Raw genomic sequence first — 23,507 nt, 5'->3', positions numbered from 1 at the left:
TGAAGCAGCTTTAAAAAAACACCCCAGTCTTCGTAGTTAAAGCAAGCCTGCAGCTCTAACTTTGCTTCCTCAGTGCAAGACCTCACTTAAGTTTCTGCATGTAGGTAGGGAAGAGATCGATCATACAGCGATCAGAGGGACAGCCACTCTAGGAAGAGTGTGATAAGCACCTTTTAATGTGGCATAACAGTGATCCAATATGTTGTTGCCTCTAGTGCAGGGGTGTCAACCTGCCGGCCCACGGGCCACATGCATCGTAGCAAAACCGCGCCCACCCCATTGCCGGCAATGGCAAAAAAGTCCCGATACGTCACAACACATCTTGTGACGTTGCGAGATTGACACCCCTGCTCTAGTGAGACAGCTGACGTGTATCTGGGCAGCTCAAGTTGCTTACTGTTTCCCGTTCTCTGAAAAATGGGAAACCATGCAGACTCCTTTCTTTTGTTAAAGTTGCCAAAACCTTCTGTGTTACTTTCCAGTAATACAGGCTTCACAGCCAAAATGGTTTTTTAAGTTTGGGAGGAAAAAATAGCCATCTTAATTACGACTGGAAATGGCAACCACTTCCTGATCCAGTCTTTGTGTTTTTGGTCAAAACATATTTGTTATGGTTAGTATAGAAAGAACTTTTTCAGTGCCTGTTAGAATGCACTATATAACCTAACCCAATGCTACGCGTTGTTGTTAATAGGTTATATTGATAACAATCAGTGTAACCATAACACCAACTCTTGCATCACTTTTGCATGCTGAATGAAGAGTTCGCCATCTGCAAAGAGTGCTAAATTAATTACGTGGTCATTTGGATTCATTTAGCTGTTCCCACTGGCACTCTGCTGACTTCACTCACTCATACACACACACACACACACACAGAGAGAGAGAGAGAGAGAGAGAGAGAGAGAGAGAGGGAGAGAGAACCTGTACAATAATTACCTATAATAATCCTTTGTCTTTTGTTATGCAGCTAATGCGTCATGGAGTGGGACTATCAACCAGTTCTGATAGTGAACTGATCACTCAACTGTTGGCGTTCACCCCTCCTTTAGAGCAGGACGATACACCAGACTGGGTGGCAAGGTAAATCATGTGCCTCATGAGAAAAGAATTTAAAATCAATACGAGACCTCTATTTACGCAAGGCCCCCTTTTGCTGGGATTCTTGAAATAAGAAGTGTACGAAATAAGCTTTTCCATTTCAGGATTAAAAATTTGATGAATGAAACACCCACTTCATATTCCCTTCTGATGATGCATAAAGACATTATTTATGCAGTTCGTGATCCCTATGGGAACCGTCCTCTCTGTATTGGCCGCCTTGTTCCAGTAGGTGACATCAGCAGGAAAGGTAATATACTCCTTTAAGAACTCTAGTTGAAAGTACATTCATTTAAAAAATACTCTTACCTTTCTCATATTCTTTTTTTTTAATCAGGTAAGCCACCTATCTTTCACCTTAAAAATGTAATCGCTGCATACCGTTATGGGAAGGCACTTATCTTTATATTTCTGACCTATTCTCCAGTGAAAGTAACATGCGCTTATGTGCTATATTAAATTAAATTGTAAAGTAAAATATATATGCAGTGGGTATGTTGATGATTAGTCTGTGACCACTGGAATATTTGACAATAAACATTTTTAGTAATCACGACAGAACATAAGAACGTGTTGAAGTGTAGCGATGTAAATTTTAAGATAAATACATCAATCCATTTCCACAAATATTTTTAGATTTCTTTGAACTAGATTTAAATTTTGGAAAAGAATCTTTGATATCTAGACTAGCTGGTCATCTGTGACGTTAGTTATTTTCACTCTTTTCACTGCATATTTGCTGTAAACAGATCAATTTTTCATATCGCCATCGCAGCGAAGTGTAAATAACATATTTTGTTAGTGAACAGGCAGTTTGTCGTGTTTTGGAAAATTCCAGTGTACTCATTATATCCTACAAATGTCTATTGCCTTTTTAAGTAGGCTTCTCCACCCCTCTTCAGTTTTACTATAGGAAAACATAGCAGGTTGCAGTCACAGCAAATGTAGTGCGTAAAATTAGACAGACATGAGGTTCTTAGAATTGTTAAGACATTTCTTTAATTATTTTTGAATTTATTACAGGGAAAAATAACGCTGAAACTGAAGGCTGGGTAGTTTCTTCAGAATCGTGTAGCTTTTTATCGATTGGTGCAGAGTAAGTTCATAATTCATTTGTGAAAAGCAAATCAATAATTTCTTCATTGTTTAAGCAAGAACTGGGCGCTGCATTTACCACATTGGCGTACCGCAATATTTAGTTTTAAGACAAGAAAGCATTTGGCCTGAAAGTCCATATTGCACTGAATCACTTGGCAATGTTGGGATTAGGGCATTTCTTAAAAAGATAAATAATGAAATAATTCATCTGTGAAAACTATTAATAAACTATTAAGCTCTGAATATCGTGCTTTTGTGTATACACGTAGAATAAGAAAATATTTTATTTCTTCTTGAAATTGACTACTTCATTTGCATGCTCAGAGAAAAATGAATTTTTTTAAAAAATTTTTTTAACTCATTCCGTTTTTTCACTTCCAAGGAAAGAAGGAAGTTATTTTAGAATTTGAGAAAATAGTTGCCCTCCCATTAGAAAGGTATAAGTTTAGTAAATAATAAGTGCAGAATATTTATCAAAAAACAACTGACAAAGTAAGGAATAAATGTAGATTTTTCAAAGACACCCTTTCCTCTTTAGAAAAAAAAATGTCTTTCCAATCTGAAAACGATATTTCTCTATAACCGATTACCAGTGTTTCTAAACAAAGCATGTACAACTATATTTTTAAGATACTACCGGGAAGTCATGCCGGGAGAGATTGTGAAAATATCCAAATATGATGTCCAAACTTTAGATATTGTACCAAGACCTCAAGGAGATCCATCAGCATTCTGCATTTTTGAATATGTGTACTTTGCAAGGCCAGATAGCATCTTTGAAGGTAAACTTATCTCCAAATCATCTTTCCTTTGGCTACATTACTTTAGATTTTAAGTTCCTCCAAACAGATCCTCACATTTTACCGGGTACTTTAGAAAAATGTCACAAAAGAAACTTTACGAGTGCGAATCCTGTTGTAGAATCAAGAGGAAGCATTTCAATTCTTTGTAAATTCCATTGCTTTCTTTTCACAAGGGGGTGGGATTGTAATCTTGATGGGTGGAAAGTTGCATTGTGTAGTATCAATAGAGATTTCTTCAGAAAGAAACAGAAGAAAACACAGACAAGCATTAGCAGACAAATCAGTTAACAGCTTATAAAGAGCAGCTTACCAGTGCTAGGGAGAAATCTAGAAGAAGCATTTCAAACCCTCTAATGAAGCTCAGCATAATTAACTCAGCATAAATGAGGGTGGAAAGATCCTATTATATTGTAGCTTTCATGATTCTGTATTTACCTATGCCAGCTTTTAAGATACTTTACTAAAGACTGTACAGATAGTCCTCAACTTATATGGGCATAAAGGTAAAGGTTCCCCCGCACATGCGTGCTAGTCGATTCCAACTCTAGGGGCCGGTGCTCATCTCCGTTTCAAAGCCGAAGAGCCAGCGCTTGTCCAAGGACATCTCCGTGGTTATGTGGCTGGCATGACTAGACACCAAAGGCGCATGGAACGCTGTTACCTTCCCACCGTAGTGGTCCCTATTTTTCTACTTGCATTTTTTCGTGCTTTCGAACTGCTAGGTTGGCAGAAGCTGGGACGAGTAACAGGCGCTCGCTCTGTTACGCGGCACTCGGGATTCGACCCGCCAAACTGCCAACCTTCTGATTGACAAGCTCAGCGTCCTAACCCACTGAGCCACCACGTCCCTTATTATATGTGCATAATTGAGCCCAAAATTTCTGTTGCTAAGCAAAACATCTGTTTTGTGAGTTTTGCCCCATTTTACAAACTTTCTTGCCACAGCTATTAAGTGAATCACTGCAGTTGTTAAGTTAGTAACACAGTTAAGTGAATCTGGCTTCCCCAATGACTGCTTCTCAAAAGGTCGCAAAAGTAATCACATGACCCTGGGACACGGCAACCATCATAAATATGAACCAGTTGCCAAGCATCCGAATTTTGATCAGGTGATTATGGGGATGCTGCAGTGGTCAGCATAAGTGTGCAAAATGGTCATAAGTCACTTTTTTCAGTGCCGTTGTAACTTTGAACAGTCACTAAGCAAATGGTGGCAAGCTGAGGACTATCAGTAAATATAGTTCTGGCTTCCTGGACTTGTTCTTACAGGTTCTTGGACCAGAGCCTTGGATGCATAATGTGGAAATTGTTATTGACCAACTTAGTTGAAACTTGGATAGGCTGTAGAGATGGAGGTCAAGGATATGAAGGGACCCTGCGCAGAAAACTGCCTGCTTTAGTATCCTGTTATCCACATGTCTATGAGCTCATTCCAATTAGCATTGTCAAGAACTGCCAAGAACCAGCTAGATAAGACTCTGCCTATTTTATTGTACTCCCTATTGACTAGGGAGTACAATAAACAATGCTTTTGCTGTGCATTATTTCCTGCTTGTTAAACCTGTATAAATACAATAAACTCTGCGTAGGCAGACAGACATTTTGGGACACCCTGCGATGACTGGTCTCTGAATCCCACATAGGCAGTTCTCCGAAAGCTAAATTAAAGCAGCACCTGTTGTAAACTGAGATCGGTGAGGCATTGAGGAGACGAGAGTGAAAGTAACAGTTCGTTTATTGAATCAACACAGAAGCGGCTCTAACAGCCGCTTGACATCTATTTATACGGACCGCCGCTAGGCGGCAGCCAATGGGTTTAAAACAAACATTCCCGCCCAAAGCACAAGCTTGCAAAGTAATAGACAGACAATTAAAGATTTGAATGAATACAACAGTTAACCATTTATAACTGCCCTTAATACACAACAGCACCTCTCCGTTTTCCAAAGCAGAAGGTAAAATCATGGCTAGTTCAACACAAAAACATACAACTTTTTCATTCTTCCTATAGGTCAGATGGTATATTCTGTGAGACGGAGATGCGGTCAACAGCTTGCTATTGAGGCACCAGTTGAAGCAGATTTAGTTAGCACAGTCCCAGAATCTGCAACACCAGCAGCCCTCGGATATGCGCAGAAGGTACCTCTCTACACTGTCTCTGGTTTTGAATTGTTATCTTTTTCAATTATTATTTATAATCCAGCTGAGCCCGATACAAGACAAAGCATCAGGAAAAAATGAATGCTAAAAATTTACTTTGGGTGTCCGTTACCTTTACTCTGAATTGTAATGCCGAACGAATAAATTGTGTCACACAGAGAAATAGAGGGAATTCTACTTAATACCGACTTTTAGCACTTGGTTTAGCAATGAACTAAAAAAAGTCAGTTCACGTCAAACCGATTGCGAGTATTTGATATGGAAAGCGTTTTAATCGCTGCGCCAAAAACGTACACTGATCTTTTGTCTTTGCTTGTTTTCAGTGTGGCTTACCGTACATTGAAGTGCTTTGCAAAAACAGATACGTAGGAAGAACTTTCATTCAGCCAAACATGAGGTTAAGACAGCTGGGAGTGGCCAAAAAATTTGGAGTCTTGTCAGACAACTTCAGGGGGAAGCGAGTTGTCCTTATTGATGATTCTATTGTGCGAGGCAACACTATTTCCCCTATAATTAAGCTATTGAGAGAATCTGGTGCTAAGGAGGTAAGTGAACATATCAGAATAGAGGGAGAAGATAATGTTTCATGACTGTTCCTCTCTCAATGCTCTTCTGCTCCTTAACTCCTTAACCTTCGGTCCTTCCGCCGTGACCTGAAGACGTGGTTGTTCCAACAAGCGGGCCTGGACTGACTACGGTTTTAATTAGCTTTTTATTGGTTTTTAAATTGTCATATAATTATTGTATTTATTGTTTAATTCTTTTTAAAATTTTCTAGTTTATGTTTTTAATTTTTTTATTGTTGTGCGCCGCCCTGAGTCCTTAGGGAGAAGGGCGGCATATAAATTTAATAAAATAAATAAATAAACTATTATGTATTCTTCCTACTAAGAGGAGACCCAAACCCAGTCAATTCTTCAACAGTGTCTTCTGTTCTTAGCCTTATGCCTGTGGCATCTAAAGTTGGCTCATTGCAAATTATGAGGTAATTAAAATGCTGCCAGTATCATAATGGCATCTCTCCTCACAGGTACACATCCGCGTGGCTTCACCTCCAATAAAATTTCCATGTTACATGGGAATAAACATCCCAACAAAAGAAGAACTTATTGCAAACAGGCCTGAATTTAAAGACCTAGCGGGCTACATAGGTAAACATTTTATCTTATTTTTCTTCACGCAAAAGTTTCGGAAGGGTAGCCAGGTTGATTAGAAGATAAAACTGAGCTATTACGGCAGAGATTAGTTGTTAATGGTTATAATTCATAAAGTTGTGTTAGTAGTTATTGGAGTAATTCTTTGCAGAAACGTATGGAATATTGGTGGAGCACCTGAAGGCAGGACAAGAAGTAATGGCGGAAAGATTGTTAAAGAGACATCCAATGTAGATCTAAGGAAAAATTTTCTGACAGTGAGAACAATCAGTGGAACAGCTTGACTCCGGAATTTGTGGGTGCTGCATCACTGGAGTTTTTTTTAAGAAGAGAGTGGACTTCCAACTCCATGCTCAAGCAAGAGATCCTAGACCACAGGTCCCCAACCTTTTGGGCACCACGGTCCGGTTCCGTGGAGAGAGGTTTTTCTACGAACCGGAGGGTACGTGGTTTTGTGTGCTGCCTCCAACCACGGACGGAGCTTTGATTGTGCGGACCGGTTGCTGGCATGCCGTGGCCTGGTACTGGTCCACGGACCGGGAATTGGGGACCCCTGACCTATACCATTCTGGATAAATGGAGGTCCAATCTCTTCTTAAAAGCCTTCAGTGATGCAACCCTGTTTTTCTGTTTTACTTTCATACACAGAGATGTTTGTGGTCAGTTAGAGGAGGATTGTTTACATGAATTTGTTTGTAGTATCCATTTAACGCATTGATTTTTCTGCCTATATTAACGTCTTTGCTTAATGAAGTAAGCATGTGTTAGTGTGTTGCAGATTTACATGTACATCATTACATAAGATGTAAGATTACTATGAATATGGAATATTTAGAGTAGCTAATGTATATTTCTCAAGGGATGCGGTGGCTCAGTGGGTTAGGACGCTGAGCTTGTCGATCAGAAGGTCGGCAGTTTGGCGGGTCGAATCCCGAGTGCCGCGTAACAGAGCGAGCGCCTGTTACTCGTCCCAGCTTCTGCCAACCTAGCAGTTCGAAACCACGTAAAAATGCAAGTAGAAAAATAGGGACGACTATGGTGGGAAGGTAACAGCGTTCCGTGCGCCTTTGGCATCTAGTCATGCCGGCCACATGACCACGGAGACGTCCTCAGACAAGCGCTGGCTCTTCGGCTTTGAAACGGAGATGAGCACCGGCCCCTAGAGTCGGAAACGACTAGCACGCATGTGCGGGGGAACATTTACCTTTTTTAATGTATATTTGGTCAATATTTCATTCATCTTCTAAATAAAAAGGAACAGCATATTTTGCCTTATATCTGATTGGAAATCCAAACTGACAGCTGGTGTATGTAAAGCCAAAATCTTTGGGATAGGTAGGTCTAAACAGTGATCAGCAACCTTTTATTGCAAATTTGATGAATCAAGATTAGCTAATGCTAATTGATCCATCTAATTAAAATATCAAGTCCTTGCTAGTTCTATGCTTTTAATTTCTCTTCCTGAAAGCAGGAATTTTTACAGTTGGAATGTCGTTGGAAAATAAAACATGGCTATTCTTTTTCATTCTTTTGACTGAACTATGATTAGTTCAATGATTAAACTATGATTAACAAGCATCAAGTAACTAAATCAACAGAGATCCAAGATGCAGAGATGAAAAAAGTTACCAAAAATGTTTTAAAAAAATTAAAATGTACAATGTAAATGAAGGGACAGGTATTGTACATGTACACATTTACCCTATATGTAAAGTCAGTAGTTCTAATGGTGCAGTTATCAATTACTATATTTTATTAAAGATCCATCTATAGAAAATCTTTAAGTTAAGCAATTTAGACAGTGTAAAATAGTACAGCTTTGGTGATTATGTTCTTCTTTTCAGGAGCTGACAGCGTTGTTTACCTCTCAGTGGAAGGATTGGTATCGTCTGTTCAAGAAAGCATAAAAGCAAGACAAGACCATGAAAATGATCTAAAAACGAAAAAGTTCCAAAGCGGGAAAATTGGCCATTGTACAGCATGCCTTGTTGGAATATATCCCGTAGAGCTAGAGTGGTGAATTTTGTGAATATTATCGCCCAAGGCTTAACATTTGGAGCTGATGAAATGTGTTGCTGCTAAGCAAGTGATCAAACCACTCACGTTTGCCTAGACCTTATTAGGAGAGAGTAAAAAAAGGAGCAAAATAGAATAAATGTTAAACAATCATGCAAAAGCGCTATAATGGGAGCAGTGGGGAGGGGGACGTATGGGTAATAGAAGCCACAATCTCTTGATTCGATTGGTGGCCTAATCTTGCCAAGAAACTTTGGTGGAGATCTTTTAAGGCTTTCACTTAGAGTAATGTTTCTTACAATTACATTATGAGAGGTTAAGCCATCTCACATTTTAAACAGTGTTCAATCATTTAAAAAAATGTGAATTTGATCTTAAATCAACAAACAGATCTTTCTTTTTAAGTTTCACTACTTTCGTCACTGGTTTTAATCCAGCAATATGGGATTCCTGTTTTTTTTTTATAGACTGAGTGTACTTTTAAAGCTGCAACTTTTGGCTATAATCTGCTACCAAAGACTGAATATTATTTTTATATAGTGCTTGGCTGAGTTGAGGAGCCTCAGGGACCTGTTAAACAAATAGCATCTAATACCTTGAGCCTTAATTTTTTTCAAGTTGCGAATCAAAGAGGAAAAAAATAACCAGTTGACTATCACTTGTGTAATAGACATAAGGGCTAATTTTCCTCAATATCTTCTTTCATCAAATGTTGATTACTTTTGCTGCATCCAGGCCTTCAAAGAAGACTCAAAACACTGAAAAATTAACACGCAACTCTATTTCAATTAATGATGATATTAGACATAAGGGCTAATTTTCCTCAATATCTTCTTTCATCAAATGTTGATTACTTTTGCTGCATCCAGGCCTTCAAAGAAGACTCGAAACACTGAAAAATTAACACGCAACTCTATTTCAATTAATGATGATAATTTAATATATATTGCTGTTTTATTCAGTGGTTCTGTATTTAATAATAGTTTTGGGGGCATTTGGAATGAAAGCGAATTCATTATTCTAATTCAGATGACACCTCTGATTTCAAGTAGCAAATATTTCTGTTCCTAGTCCAAAGTCCTAACCTTTAAATAACCTAACGGGTTTGGTATTTGATCAGAGGTAGTTAATAACTTTCCAAAGTTATAAAGTTCCCTTCCAAAAGGAAGGTCTTAGGAGAAAACTCAGTCTTGACTTTTAGGACGCTGAGCTTGTTGATCAGATGGTCGGCAGTTTGGCGGGTCGAATCCCGAGTGCCGCGTAACAGAGTTGAGCGCCTGTTACTTGTCTCAGCTTCTGCCAACCTAGCAGTTCGAAAGCACGTAAAAATGCAAGTAGAAAAATAGGGACCACTACGGTGGGAAGGTAACAGCGTTCCATGCATCTTTGGCATCTAGTCATGCCGGCCACATGACCACGGAGACGTCCTCGGACAAGCGCTGGCTCTTTGGCTTTGAAACGGAGATGAGCACCAGCCCCTAGAGTTGGAAACGACTAGCACACATCTGTGGGGGAACCTTTACCAGAGGTGTAGTTCACACCATCCTGTTTTTTTTTTTTTTTTTTGATTGCTGCAAAAATGACATGAAGGACTTCTTGCTGTACTTAGTCTCTTGAAAACATAAACGTGATGTTTGTTTACCCTCCCTCTTCTTTCTGTATTTCATTTATACATCAATGGAAGATAACAAGATTCATGACCAGTAGCAAATGCAGGACTTCCTCTTATCACCCTGCCTGTAGAATAAAACGGCAAGCATCATTTCCAAATATTAATTTCCACACATTTTGGATAATGCTTGTCAGCATAAAAGCTCAATTGTTTTCTGTGTAACTGAGGAAAAACTTAACAGCTATTCTGTGGGACTGACATACAGTCAGGTCAGAATGCTGATTTAAGATGTAGAGAACTTTTTTCTCCTTGTGGCTGAGACTACTGAGTAACACATTGGAGGTCTCAAGACTCCTCTCCCAAGATTTTTGTGAATCTTTTATTGGGTTCTTGATGTACCCTATGATTTGCTTCTGCAGATGTTTCATTATTAGACCAGGTGGTAATATCAGTGCGTGGACCCGAATCTGCACATGAGATCTCTGTCTGCTGCTTTGTTATTTAAGCATGATGGCTACTCTTATTACATCTGTGTTCCATGGGACATTTCACCTGGCACATTTCCACTAATTTGATTGGATGAAAGGGGGCGGGGCTCCAACAATCTATACCGCTTTTCTAAAAAATGACACACACACCCCAAAAAAGCAAAAAGGGTAATTGTTGGCCGTGTAGCATTGAGGTATGTGGCTAAGGGAATCAACTCTTCTTTTTCCCTTTGGGAGATGGATCAATTTCACAAATCATAAATAAAATTTAACTCTTAAGACTTTAGAGTTTTAACTTAAACTGTTTTTATTTTTGATATATTGTATGACACAATGTCTGATCTGAACAGCCATATAAATAATAAATGAGATAGGTAGGTAGGTAGGTAGGTAGATAGATAGATAGATAGATAGATAGATAGATAGATAGATAGATAGATAGATAGATAGAAAGATAGATGATAGATAGATAGATAGATAGATAGATAGATAGATAGATAGATAGATAGATAGATAGATGGTTAGGGGTCAATTATAAGATGATGCTAGTCTGCACATACACATTTACTCAGATTATAAATACAAAATAGATACTAGAGACAAACTCTTAAGCTCACACAATCAAAAGTCATACCCAATACTTGTAGCCAACCTTTTGATTTAATCTTTGCAGAGATGGTCACATGCTGAAACATTTGCTCTCTGTCTCTTCCTAAAGTTTCCCTCTGCAGATTCCTGTCAGTTAATTCTGAAGCAGTGAGGGAAATGAAACAAAACCCCATTTCTCTTGTTGACTTGTTTTGATGAACTTGACATACATTTAGTAACGTGGGATCAAGCCTTACTCTCTTATGTGTTACTGTCTGCTGCTCCTAGAACAGACATGTCAAACACAAGGCCCGGGGCCGGATCCGGCCCGCGAAGTGGTTTCATGTGGCCCGCGAAGCCATCCTGGAAACAGTGAGGAAACAGCCCCCATTGCCTTGGCCCTGGCCCAGAGACCCTCAGATCTGTCCCACTCCTGCCCAGACCCCCATAGGCACCCTTGATGCGTAGGTCATACGCACTCTAGCCACGCCCACCCAGTAGGCCACACCCACCCTGGCCATACCCACCCAGCCCCTTGAGGTCAACCGCAATGCTGATGCGGCCCTCAATGAAATTGAGTTTGACACCCCTGTCCTAGAACATAAAAGACTTCATAAGGGTCTATGACCTTGCAGATTTTTAACACCACAGTGAAGCTTTGCCTTCTTCAATATATAGAGAAGGTCCCTCATTGGCTGAAGAAAGTCAGAATGCATAATCAGGAATGGTGTGCATTAATTGATACACAGTAGTGAAGTTTAAAAATATGCCTCCAATAGACTGCAGTTATTATGAAACAGCAAATCAAGGGCGAGGAAGTCATTGTTAATTATTATTTTTTTCAATTTTAAATACGACCATTTAAGAATATATGAATGGGGGGGGGAGGGAAATGAGATCTAAGAATGGTTGGAAGACCTGATTTTTCTTTTTTTTTTTAAAAAAAAAAAACCAAACCCTTAGTTCCTATATGGAGAACGGCACAAAGAAACTTATTGGATGTTGAAATGTAAATATACATGATGTATTTTAGAAATTAATTTCTTTCCCAGGTCTGTACAGGAGATGATTGTGAGGAAAAAGGAATCAACTTTCCCGTCCCCCCCCCCCCACAATGTGCTTATGAATGGTTTTTAGTGCAATAACAGTTTGAGCTGGGAAGCTTTGCATTCATTCTTATTTGATTTTCAAATGGTAAAAATGTGAGTATTCATGAAGAAAATAGGCAGCAAAGCACAAGAGATCTTATATTCCATAACTGCTGTTTATGACAATTATAAGACTGCCATCAACAAGGAAGTGCACTTGAAATGCTATCCTTTTAAAATTGTCTTGTTATCTTTAAAAATAAATGGATTTTTAAAAAAACCTCAGTATAACTGTTTTTTTTTTAAAAAAAAATACTTTTAGTCCATATAGATTACAGGATTTGAATGTTTTAAGTCCATTTGTGGTTTCTACTCAGTACTGATTGTAACAAAGCAGTATTATAACAATATAAGAAAATTGTTTTATTGTTATCCTTTAGAAAAATGGCCGTGTTTCCTTAAGAAATGCATATGTGTCAAATTAACTCATGCAAATAACCATATAATATTAGTAACAAGCATGTAGCATATTTACCTTGGCTTTCCAGCAGTATTCAGCTAAAGATCAGTTTGATTTATCGGACCTTTTAGAAAAAAGAAAAATCACTTGAAGAAGGGTAAAATGCAAGCCAAACACTTGAAAAAATTGTTCATTTGTGAATTTTTAACATAATAAAAGTTTATTTCATTTTTAGGGCTTATACCTGAATTGTTTTTATCACTCCTTAAGAAACTTGAGGACTAGTTTTATTAAAGAAGAAAACAGCTTTTTGTTTATTCTTTCTCATAAGCTTGTAAGCCGCCCTGAGTCTTCGGAGAAGGGCGGGATATAAATGGAATTAAAATAAAATAAAATAAAATAAATAAAAAAGCTTCTATCTAAAATCGTATGGTGACTTTCTAAGCTTCCCAGATTCCATAACTAGCAATCTCACTGGAAACTAATTCTCCAATTTAGATTTTCTGCGTTACATGCTAATACAGGTAGTCCTCAATTTATGACAATTGAACCCCAAACTTCTGTTGCTAGCGAAACAGTTGTTAAGTGAGTTTTGCCCCATTTTATGATTTTTCTTGCCACACTTCTTAATTACTGCAGTTGTTAAGTCAGTAACAAGGTTGTTAATTGAATCTGGCTTCCCCATTTGCCTTTGCTCATCAGGTCACAAAAGGCAATCATATGACCCTGGGACACTGCAACCGTCATAAATATGAGTCAGTTGCCAAGCGTCTGAATTTTGATCCTATGGGGACGCTGCAAGGGTTGTAAGTGTGAAAGAACACTCCTCGGTCACTTTTTTGTTATTGCTGTTGTAATTTCAAACAGTCACTAAACGAATGGTGATAAGTCAGGGGCTAGCTCTATGCACCTCATGCATGAAATTGTTACCAGTTCTTAGTAAACAGTCACTATAGAAATATTATAACATTTACTTGCTTTGATACACTACATCATGGACTTGGCTTATCTTTTCTGTCCTACAGTGTATGTGAACTGAGGGAGGGAGGAAGGAAAAAGGAAAAAGTATTATATGAAATTTGAAGTAGATCTACAAAAGAAGTCTCCAAGCATCCAATATCTCTGGATATTTCTTGAAACATTCAATCTCACGCAGCATCGTTCACCCAACTTAAAGCGGTTCATTTCTAGTTTCCTTTGCTCTGCGGCAAGCTAAACATATCCCATTGTTGTTGTTAGTTGCGAAGTCATGTCCGACCCATCATGACCCTATGGACAATGTTCCTCCAGGCCTTCCTGTCCTCTACCATTTAAGTTCACACCTACTGCTTCAGTGACTCCATCCAGCCACCTCATTCTCTGTCGTCCCCTTCTTCTATAGCCCTCAATCTTTCCCAGCATTAGGCTCTTCTCCAGTGAGTCCTTCCTTCTCATTAGGTGGCCAAAGTATTTGAGTTTCAGCTTCAGGACCTGGCCTTCTAAAGAGCAGCCAGAGTTGATCTCTAGGACTGACCGGTTTGATCGCCTTGCAGTCCAAGGGACTCGCAGGAATCTTCTCCAGCACCAGAGTTCAAAGGCCTCAATTCTTTGGCGCTCAGCCTTTCTTATGGTCCAACTTTCACAGCCATACATTGCAACTGGGAAGACCATAGCCTTGACTATATGCACTTTTGTTGGCAGGCTGATGTGTCTGTTTTTTAGTGTGCTGTCTAGATTTGCCATGGCTAATGATGATCATACTTTGGACATATTCTCAACTCTTTCAGGAGTCTATAATGCTGGGAAAAGTGGAAAGGAAAAGAGGATGACCAGAAGCAAACTGAATGCACACAGCATCCAAATAGCACAGTAGTTGTGAGTGCACCTGAAGTCCTGAAGGACCACACAGGAACAGGTCATCCTGGAGAAAATGTCTCTGTGTGATCAATAAGAATTGATGCTGACTTGGGGGGGGCGGAGCCAACTGTCAGAGCGGGCGGCTGTGTGAACGGAGCTCTCTCCTCGCACAACCTCTCACCCAGTGTTCGCGGGGGCTTTTCGGAGCTTCAGGAGGTCCTGTAGGGACATCCGAAGTTGCAGGCAGCCCGGAGAACCTTCATGAGCGGCAGTTCGTGTTGAAGATCCGGAGAAAGTCTGATGCGAGCGAACCGGGGAGAAGGAGGCCAGTAATGGCCGACATGAAGATCTGACAGAGGGACGGAGCTAGCACGTAAGCAGCGGGACAACGGTAGAGCGGAGCTGACGGAGAGTGTATTCGAATATTAAATAGGAAGCGCTTGTGAAAGAGGTACTGGTTCGAAGTGGGAGCCTCACGGAGAGGGAATAAGCGGCGATAGAAGTCTTGAGGGAGGCGTTTGGCAAAAACAGCAAGGGAAAGAAAGCCGAAGACTATATGACTGTATTCTAGCTGGAGAAAAGCTACAACAAGTCAAAGTCTGAGCTTTGGAGCCTTAGAGACTGAACTCTGGATTGTCGGGCGTGGAAAGCGATCAGCTTGGTCTAGTCTGGTCTATCCTGGTAAATTTTGAATTTGTGAACTTTTGAAACTTTTGAAATTCTACTCTACTTGTCACGGGCGGCCATTTGATATAGCAATTTAGTAACTGGAGGTTTGTTTAGTGGGACACCTACTGGTCTTTGACAGCAGAGGAAGACGGAAAAGGTGCCAATTTCTGCGCCGGAAACGGGGGGGGGGGGGAAAAGAAGAAGAACGTGACTTTGATTATATTCATACTATAGAATTTTATTATATCAATTGCTTAGTTGGTAATAAGTATCTGGTGGTAACTGTTTTATATATCTTTTGTCATAGAGTTAAAAGGTTTATATAAGACTCAGGGTATTATACATTGACAAAACGCTGTTAAAATTGGGGAAACATGACAAGTATCTCGGGAGCAACTAAGCCTAGCGCTGGCAAAAAGGCAGCAGCACAGGGACAGGGGATGTCCTCAAGTCCCTCCAATCAGAAATCTATAGAGGATATGCTGCAAAGGGAAAGATCTAACTCGAATTCCTTTAAAGATTTACATGCCCTTTTGCAAAACCTACACGAGGCAATGGCCAAAAACCACGAGGAGATGAAGAGAGAAATAGGCCAAATAAGAAACGACACTGGTGAATTAAAGGGGAAAATCCAAGCGATAGATGATAAATTTGAAGGGATTCAACAGCAATTAGTCAAAAATGATCAAAGACTTCAAGATATGGAAGCTAGAATGGAAAAAGAGGAAAAGAGAGTAGATGATTTAAATGAAACACTCCTTCAGGCTAATAAGGAATTAGAAACAACAGTCATTTTTCTGGAAGCAGAAAAGGCTGCTCATTATCTACGCTTCCAGAACGTTCAAGAAAAAAGAGGGGAAGATCTGTTGGTCATGATGGCAGAACTGATGGCAAAGGCACTCGGTGTAGGGAAGGAGGAAATGTTGGCGGAAATTGATGAAACATACAGGGTCCAAACTAATTATGCGAGAAGGCACAACCTCCCAAAAGAAGTACATGTAAGGTTAGTTAAAAAATCAATTCGGGATGAGCTTCTGCATAGATCTAGAGAGGAACCATTAGAATTTCGGGGCCAACCAATCACCATCCTTAAACAGATACCTAAAAGGATGAGGGATCTGAGACGCGGCTATCAATTCTTAACATCCAAACTAATAAGAGAAAATGTAAACTTTAGATGGCTAACTCCAGAGGGTATTCTTGTTACGTGGCAGGATAGAAGGCATAGACTGGACACGATAGAGAAGGCAGAAGATTTTTACAAACGCCACTTCCATAGCCAAGAGGAAGTAGATTTAGAAGATCAAGATGGAAGGGAGGTAAGAGAAAGAGATACAATACGTGTGGCAATGGATGGGAAGATCTTAGCTACAGAGGATAGAAGGAACAAATCCGGTGAGTTAACAGAGAAACATGGAACTAGAGACAAGGAAGAGAGAGAGCCCCGAATCACGAGATCCACAAAAACCAGAAATAAGTAAGATGAAGGGAGGTGAGTGTAGTATTATGTCTGTGAATATTAATGGATTGAATTCGCCAGTGAAAAGGCGGAAATTTTTTAATAGGCTTATTCACCAACAATTGGATATCGTGGCAATACAAGAAGTCCATATAAAGGAACAACAAAAATATTTGTTAGTACAACCAAGAATAGGGAACCTATTCGTTTCCTTAGACTGACACAAGAAAAAGAGAGGAGTGGCACTATATGTAAACCCAAAATTGACTGCAAAACTAATTTATAACGATAAAGAGGGTAGAATACTGATAGTCGAGGTTATAATAAATCACAGGAAGGTCATGATGGTAGAGATATATGCCCCAAACCATAACCAAGAACAATTTTTCAAAACACTTCACAATAAGATATGTAGCATTGATTATGAGGAGATTTGTTTAATAGGAGATTTTAATGCTATCCTAGATATAAATTTGGATTATATGGGAAAGACGCTTAGGAAAAAGAAGAGAAGAACTCTACCGAGATCTTTTCTTAACTTGGCTGAGGAACTAAATATCCAAGATGTCTGGAGGGAAAGAAATCGTAAGGCTAGACAATATACATATTACTCCAACCGACATAACTCATGGTCTAGAATAGACATGGTGTGGATGACGAAAGAAATTAGTTCAGAAATAGATGAGGTACATATAGCGACAGGTACTTGGGCAGATCACAATCCTATTAAACTTATCTGGAAAGGTTCCAAAAAAATATCCAGATGGACGCTTCAAAGAGCAATTTTAAAAGAAGACGAATTCAAATCTAAGATGGAGAGAGAACTAAGTTTTTTCTTTAAGGAAAATAAAGCTATAGACACCTCAGTACAAAACAATTGGGATACAGCTAAGGCAATGATGAGAGGGGTAGCGAGGGCATATATGGTATATAAAAATAAGGGGAAAAGACAACAACGGGAAAGATTAGAAGAGGAATATAAGAGCTTAGAAGTTACAATCCAACAAGATCCACAAAAAGAGAATATCAAGCAATCTATGGATCTGATTAAACACAAACTTAACATTCTAGACAAAGAGAAATTGGCACAACAATTGAGAAACACGAAACAAAATTCTTTTGAAAATGCAAATAAACCGGGCCGGTGGCTCGCATACAAATTGGGAAAACAAAAGGGGAAAAACTGGATTCACGAACTACGAGATGAGGAAGGGAGAATATTCCACCAGGAGGAAAAAAAAAAAATTATAGCCCAGGAATTTTATGAACGTTTATATAAAGAAGATAGCCAGGCAAGTGTGGAGAAAATGGAGGAATATTTTCAAAGAGCCAAACTACCTAAGGTCACAGAAGATACCAGAAATATGTTAAACGAGGAAATTCGACTATCTGAGGTGATAAAAGCTATTAATGCACAAAAGAATAATAAAGCATCGGGACCCGACGGTCTTCCATCAGAGATTTATAAAGAATTACAAAATATCCTAGCTCAACCCCTAGTGGAGGTATTTAACGCAGTATTAGAAGGCGCAAGGACGCCTAAATCTTGGCTAGAGGCAAACATAACCCTTATTCCGAAAGATAACACAGACCATACATTAATCCAAAATTACAGACCCATATCACTTCTTAACTCGGACTACAAGATATTTACATCAATTATAGCGGAACGATTGAAACGATTTCTGAATGATTTCATACACGCAGATCAAAATGGTTTTCTCGCTAAGAGACACACTAAGCACAACATTAGAATAATATTAGATACATTGGAGTACTATGAATTACATAGCGAACAACAGATGGCATTACTTTTCTTAGACGCCCAAAAGGCATTTGACAATGTTAAATGGTCTTTTTTGTGCCAACAGCTTAGCTTTATGAATATGGGTGAAAAATTTATAAATATAATTAGGGCAATTTATGACAATCAGGAAGCAAAAATAATTATTAATGGGGAAGCATCTAGCAAGTTTCAAATTCAAAAGGGAACACGGCAAGGCTGCCCCTTATCACCGTTGCTGTTTATATTGACTCTTGAAGTATTAACGAGAACTATAAGAAACGACCCAAAGATAAAAGGATTAACCATTAAAAAGGAAACCTTTAAATTGCAAGCTTTCGCGGACGATCTAGTTTTTATTATGGAGGATCCATGTCAGACGGGACCAAAGCTATTGGAAGAATTATCTAAATATGGTGAGGTTGCCGGACTGCGAATAAATAGAAATAAGACCAAGATGATTGTTAAAAATATGACCAATAAACAAAAAGGTAATCTGGCCGAAATTACGGATATAGAAATAGTCAAGAAAATAAAATATTTAGGGATTAACATTACGGCTAGATGCACTTCACTCAAAAAGGATAATTATGATAGTGTAGTGAATCAAATAAAAGGTGACCTGGAAAGATGGGGAAACCTAAAACTCTCATTATTGGGAAGAATCGCCGTCATTAAGATGAATATTCTGCCTAAAATCCTGTTTCTGTTTCAGAATATCCCAATTCAACTCGACTCTAAATTTTTTCGAAATTTGGATAAATTATCACTAAATTTTATTTGGCAGGGGAAAAAACCAAGAATTAAATTGAAATATTTACAAGACACGAAGGAAAATGGGGGTTTTGGATTGCCAGACTGGGAATTATATTACCACGCCGCGGCCCTGAGCTGGATTAGAGAATGGGTAATCTTGAGAAATAGAAGACTATTAACTTTAGAGGGTCACGATTTGCAATATGGCTGGCATGCTTTCCTATGGACGGAGAAACAAGGTCTTTTCTCGCATTTTCAAAGACACCGGATCAGGCAAGCGCTACTCAATACTTGGAAAAAAATTAGATCTCACAATTACACCAAAATACCGGTCTGGCTATCCACCCTTGAAGCGATAGTTTACCCAAATCTGTTTGATTTGGGTAACATAATCTCATACAAGGATATTCTGAATGAGGAGGGGGAATTGAAACTTAGGAATGAACTAGAATTACAAGGTATAAAACTCGATTGGTGGGCCTACTTACAAATCCAATCGAGATTTAGGAAGGATAAAAATGAATGGGGGATATATACCTCTGAAACAGCATTGGACAAAATATTATTGGGACCGGACTCTAAACAAATAAGGAATTTTTATAAATTACTTTTGGGATATAAGCTGTTTGAAGAGCAAGTGAAAGACCCCATGTTGATCTGGGCTAACAATTTAGGACATAACATCGACCTAGATACTTGGCAAACAATTTGGGATAGGAAAAAAAGGATAACACTGGCCTCATCGTATAAAGAAAATTTATTTAAAATGTTTTACCGATGGCATCTCCCCCCAGCCCGCTTAGCAAAAATGTACACAACAGTATCTCCCAAATGTTGGAAGTGTTCTGAAGAGATAGGCACATACTTCCACACGTGGTGGTCTTGCAGTAAAACACAAAAATTTTGGAGAATGATTTGGATTTGGCTGAAAGAAATATTGAAACAAGATCTGGAGTTTAGTCCAGAACTTTTCTTGTTGGGAATCACGAAAGAGAAATATCCTAAAGATGTGCTATACTTAACGATCCATATTATCACAGCAGCTAGAATATCATTTGCGCAAAAATGGAAAAAGAATGAGATCCCAGGACAAAAAGAGGTTATTAGGAAAATTTGGGATTGCGCTGAAATGGACAGATTAACTTTGGAATTAAAGAATAAAGATCAATCAGACTATTATAGAATTTGGAACAAATTGTATCTTTGGATGGATAAAAAGAAAGGTCTCTATTAGGTTTTACAGACTAGCTCACTGTTTTAAATATTGTGGTATTTCACCGATTTGTAATCTAAGTGTATTTAAGTGTATTTTTGATGTACATATATACATGTATATATATATATATTTAAACATTGTAGACAAAAAGGTTTGTCAGCTCGCTGGTACTGTGTCCAATGTTTTTAAATAATAAATTTAATAAAAAAATTAAAAAAAAAAAGAATTGATGCTGACTTGATGGCACATAATCAGTCTGACTTGGCTTCTCTCAGGTTTTCCTACGCCCTAATAAAACCCAGGGTGATGTCTCTGCTTTTTAGTGTGCTGTCTAGATTTGCCATGGCTTTCCTCCCGAGGAGCAAGCGTCTTTTAATTTCTTGGCTACAGTCCCCATCTGCGGTGATCTTGGAGCCCAGGAAAATAAAATCTGTCACTACCTCCATTTCTTCCCCATCTATTTGCCAGGAATTGAGAGGGCTGGATGCCATGATCTTGGTTTTCTTAATGTTTAGTTTCAACCCAAGTTTTGCATTCTCCTTCTTCATTCGCAACAAGAGGCTCTTTAGTTCCTCTTCACTTTCTGCCATTAGAGTGGTATCATCTGCGTATCTTAGGTTGTTGATATTTCTTCCGGCAATCTTAATTCCAACTTTTGATTCATCTAGTCCCACCTTCCTCATGATGTGCTCTGCATATAAGTTAAATAGGCAGGGCGACAGTATACAGCCTTGCCGGACTCCTTTCCCAATTTTGAACCAATCAGTGGTTCCGTGTCCAGTTCTCACTGTTGCTTCTTGGCCCACATATAGGTTTCTCAAGAGACAAATAAGATGGTCTGGTACGCCCATCTCTTTAAGAACTTGCCAGAGTTTGTTGTGATACACACAATCAAAGGCTTTAGCATAGTCAATGAAGCAGAAGTAGATGTTTTTCTGGAACTTCCTAGCTTTCTCCATGATCCAGCGTATGTTGGCAATTTGATCTCTAGTTCCTCAGTTTGTTAAACTCATTTGATACGACCGTAAAAGAGCAATTGCAGAAACTTTTTCTTTCTCAAGGTCGGAGCTGTGCTCCTACAAGCCCTGTCTCTGCCTACAAACATCCTTAGACTGCAGTGATACCGATAGTAGGTTTTCCAAAGGCGCTCCAAGAGTTTTGTCTTTCAACTTTGATCTTGACCTCCCTAGTGCTACTTCGGCAACGCGCTAGATCTGCATGGAGATGAGACCTCCTATAAGCTAAGCTTGCCAGCTCATTTTAATTTTCTTCAGGCTCCTCAAACAGTCTTTCCCTGTTATTGTACTTTACAAGGCCGCAACCTCTCTTTCCGCTTTACCGTCAAATGGGTTCACTTGATCAGCCAGCCAGCGAGCTGCAGGTCATTTAAAATGATACAGGGTTTCCTGCCTGAGCAGCAGGTTGGACTAGGTCACTACAAGGCCTCCAAGGTTCTGTTCTACTCTACTGCGTTCTATTCTCTATTCCAGCGGCTCCCAGCCTTTTCTATACCGCGCACCCCTAAAACGCTTCTGATATATTCTCGAACCCCTTACAAAAGTTTGAAATATTGGCAATGAATTATGCATATACACTATAATTTTGAAAACCTAAGTTTTTGCACCGCCTGGAATATCATCTCACACCCCCCCCAGGGGATGTGAGCACCCCTGCTTGGGAACCCCTGCTCTATTCTATTCTATTCTGTTCTGTTCTATTCAATTCCATTCTTCATTCTATTATTCTATTCTATTCCATTCCATATTTTCTCTATTCTATTCTATTCTAATTATTCATTCCATTATTCTATTCTATTCTATTCTATTCCATTCCATATTTTCTCTATTCTATTCTACTCTTCATTCCATTATTCTATTGTATTCCATTCCATATTTTCTCTATTCTATTCCATTCCATTCTATTCTTCATTCCATTATTCTATTCTATTCTATTCTATTCTATTCTATTCTATTCTATTCTATTCTATTCTATTCTATTCCATATTCTCTATTCTATTCTATTCTTCATTCCATTATTCTATTCTATTCCATATTTTCTCTATTCAATTCTATTCTATCCTGTTCTGTTCTATTCTTCATTCCATTATTCTATCTATTCTATTCTATTCTATTCTATTCTATTCTATTCTATTCTATTCTATTCTATTCCATATTCTCTATTCTATTCTATTCTTCATTCCATTATTCTATTCTATTCCATTCCATATTTTCTCTATTCAATTCTATTCTATCCTGTTCTGTTCTATTCTTCATTCCATTATTCTATCTATTCTATTCTATTCCATATTCTCTATTCTATTCTATTCTTCATTCCATTATTCTATTCTATTCCATTCTACATTTTCTCTATTCAATTCTATTCTATCCTGTTCTGTTCTATTCTTCATTCCATTATTCTATTCTATTCTATTCTATTCTATTCTATTCTATTCTATTCTATTCTATTCTATTCTATTCCATATTTTCTCTATTCAATTCTATTCTATCCTGTTCTGTTCTATTCTTCATTCCATTATTCTATTCTATTCTATTCTATTCTATTCTATTCTATTCTATTCTATTCCATATTTTCTTTATTCTATTCTATTCTATTCTATTCTATTCTATTCCATATTTTCTTTATTCTATTCTATTCTATTCTATTCTATTCTATTCTATTCTATTCCATATTTTCTTTATTCTATTCTATTCTATTCTATTCCATATTTTCTTTATTCTATTCTATTCTATTCCATATTTTCTTTATTCTATTATATTCTATTCCATATTTTCTTTATTCTATTCTATTCTATTCTATTCTATTCTATTCTATTCTATTCCATATTTTCTTTATTCTATTCTATTCTATTCTATTCTATTCTATTCTATTCTATTCTATTCTATTCTATTCTATTCTATTCTATTCTATTCCTATTCTTCATTCCATTATTCTATTCTATTCTATTCCATATTCCATTCCATTCCATCCTATATTCCCATCCTATCCTATCCTATGGCGGGCTCCTTAGCCCGTCTCTTACAAGATTCGCAACGTGTTGGGGGGAATTCATCCAAGCCAGTTAAAGGAAGGGAGCCCTTTTCTTCTTTCCGAGCAGAGGACCGTCAGCGCCCTGACAAACCGGCTGCAGCGTCCAGAGCAGGGGTCTTCAAACTTGGCTCTTTTATGACTTGTGGACTTCAACTCCCAGAATTCCTCAGCC

The 23,507-nt window shown here is 38.4% G+C and overlaps 1 protein-coding gene across 2 annotated transcripts in view; it reads left to right on the top strand.

Moving 5' to 3' along the window:
- PPAT (phosphoribosyl pyrophosphate amidotransferase) overlaps nucleotides 1-23,507 on the top strand; it is a 320,661-nt gene that overhangs the window by 56,321 nt on the left and 240,833 nt on the right. The window contains exons 4-12 of one of the 2 annotated variants that reach the window (XM_083367257.1): nucleotides 971-1,083; nucleotides 1,206-1,351; nucleotides 2,125-2,197; nucleotides 2,830-2,981; nucleotides 5,014-5,141; nucleotides 5,486-5,707; nucleotides 6,193-6,313; nucleotides 8,161-10,806; nucleotides 10,891-11,329. In XM_083367257.1, coding sequence (XP_083223383.1) covers nucleotides 971-1,083; nucleotides 1,206-1,351; nucleotides 2,125-2,197; nucleotides 2,830-2,981; nucleotides 5,014-5,141; nucleotides 5,486-5,707; nucleotides 6,193-6,313; nucleotides 8,161-8,336 — 1,131 coding nt within the window. In that variant the 3' untranslated portion in view covers nucleotides 8,337-10,806; nucleotides 10,891-11,329. Of the gene's footprint in view, nucleotides 1-970; nucleotides 1,084-1,205; nucleotides 1,352-2,124; nucleotides 2,198-2,829; nucleotides 2,982-5,013; nucleotides 5,142-5,485; nucleotides 5,708-6,192; nucleotides 6,314-8,160; nucleotides 10,807-10,890; nucleotides 11,330-23,507 lie in introns of those variants that run through there. The other variant, XM_083367256.1, reaches the window with a different exon arrangement.

This window comes from Vipera ursinii, assembly GCF_947247035.1.
Source record: "Vipera ursinii genome assembly, chromosome: 7".
Taxonomy (NCBI): domain Eukaryota; kingdom Metazoa; phylum Chordata; class Lepidosauria; order Squamata; family Viperidae; genus Vipera; species Vipera ursinii.
This window is presented reverse-complemented; position numbering and strand designations above follow the sequence as displayed.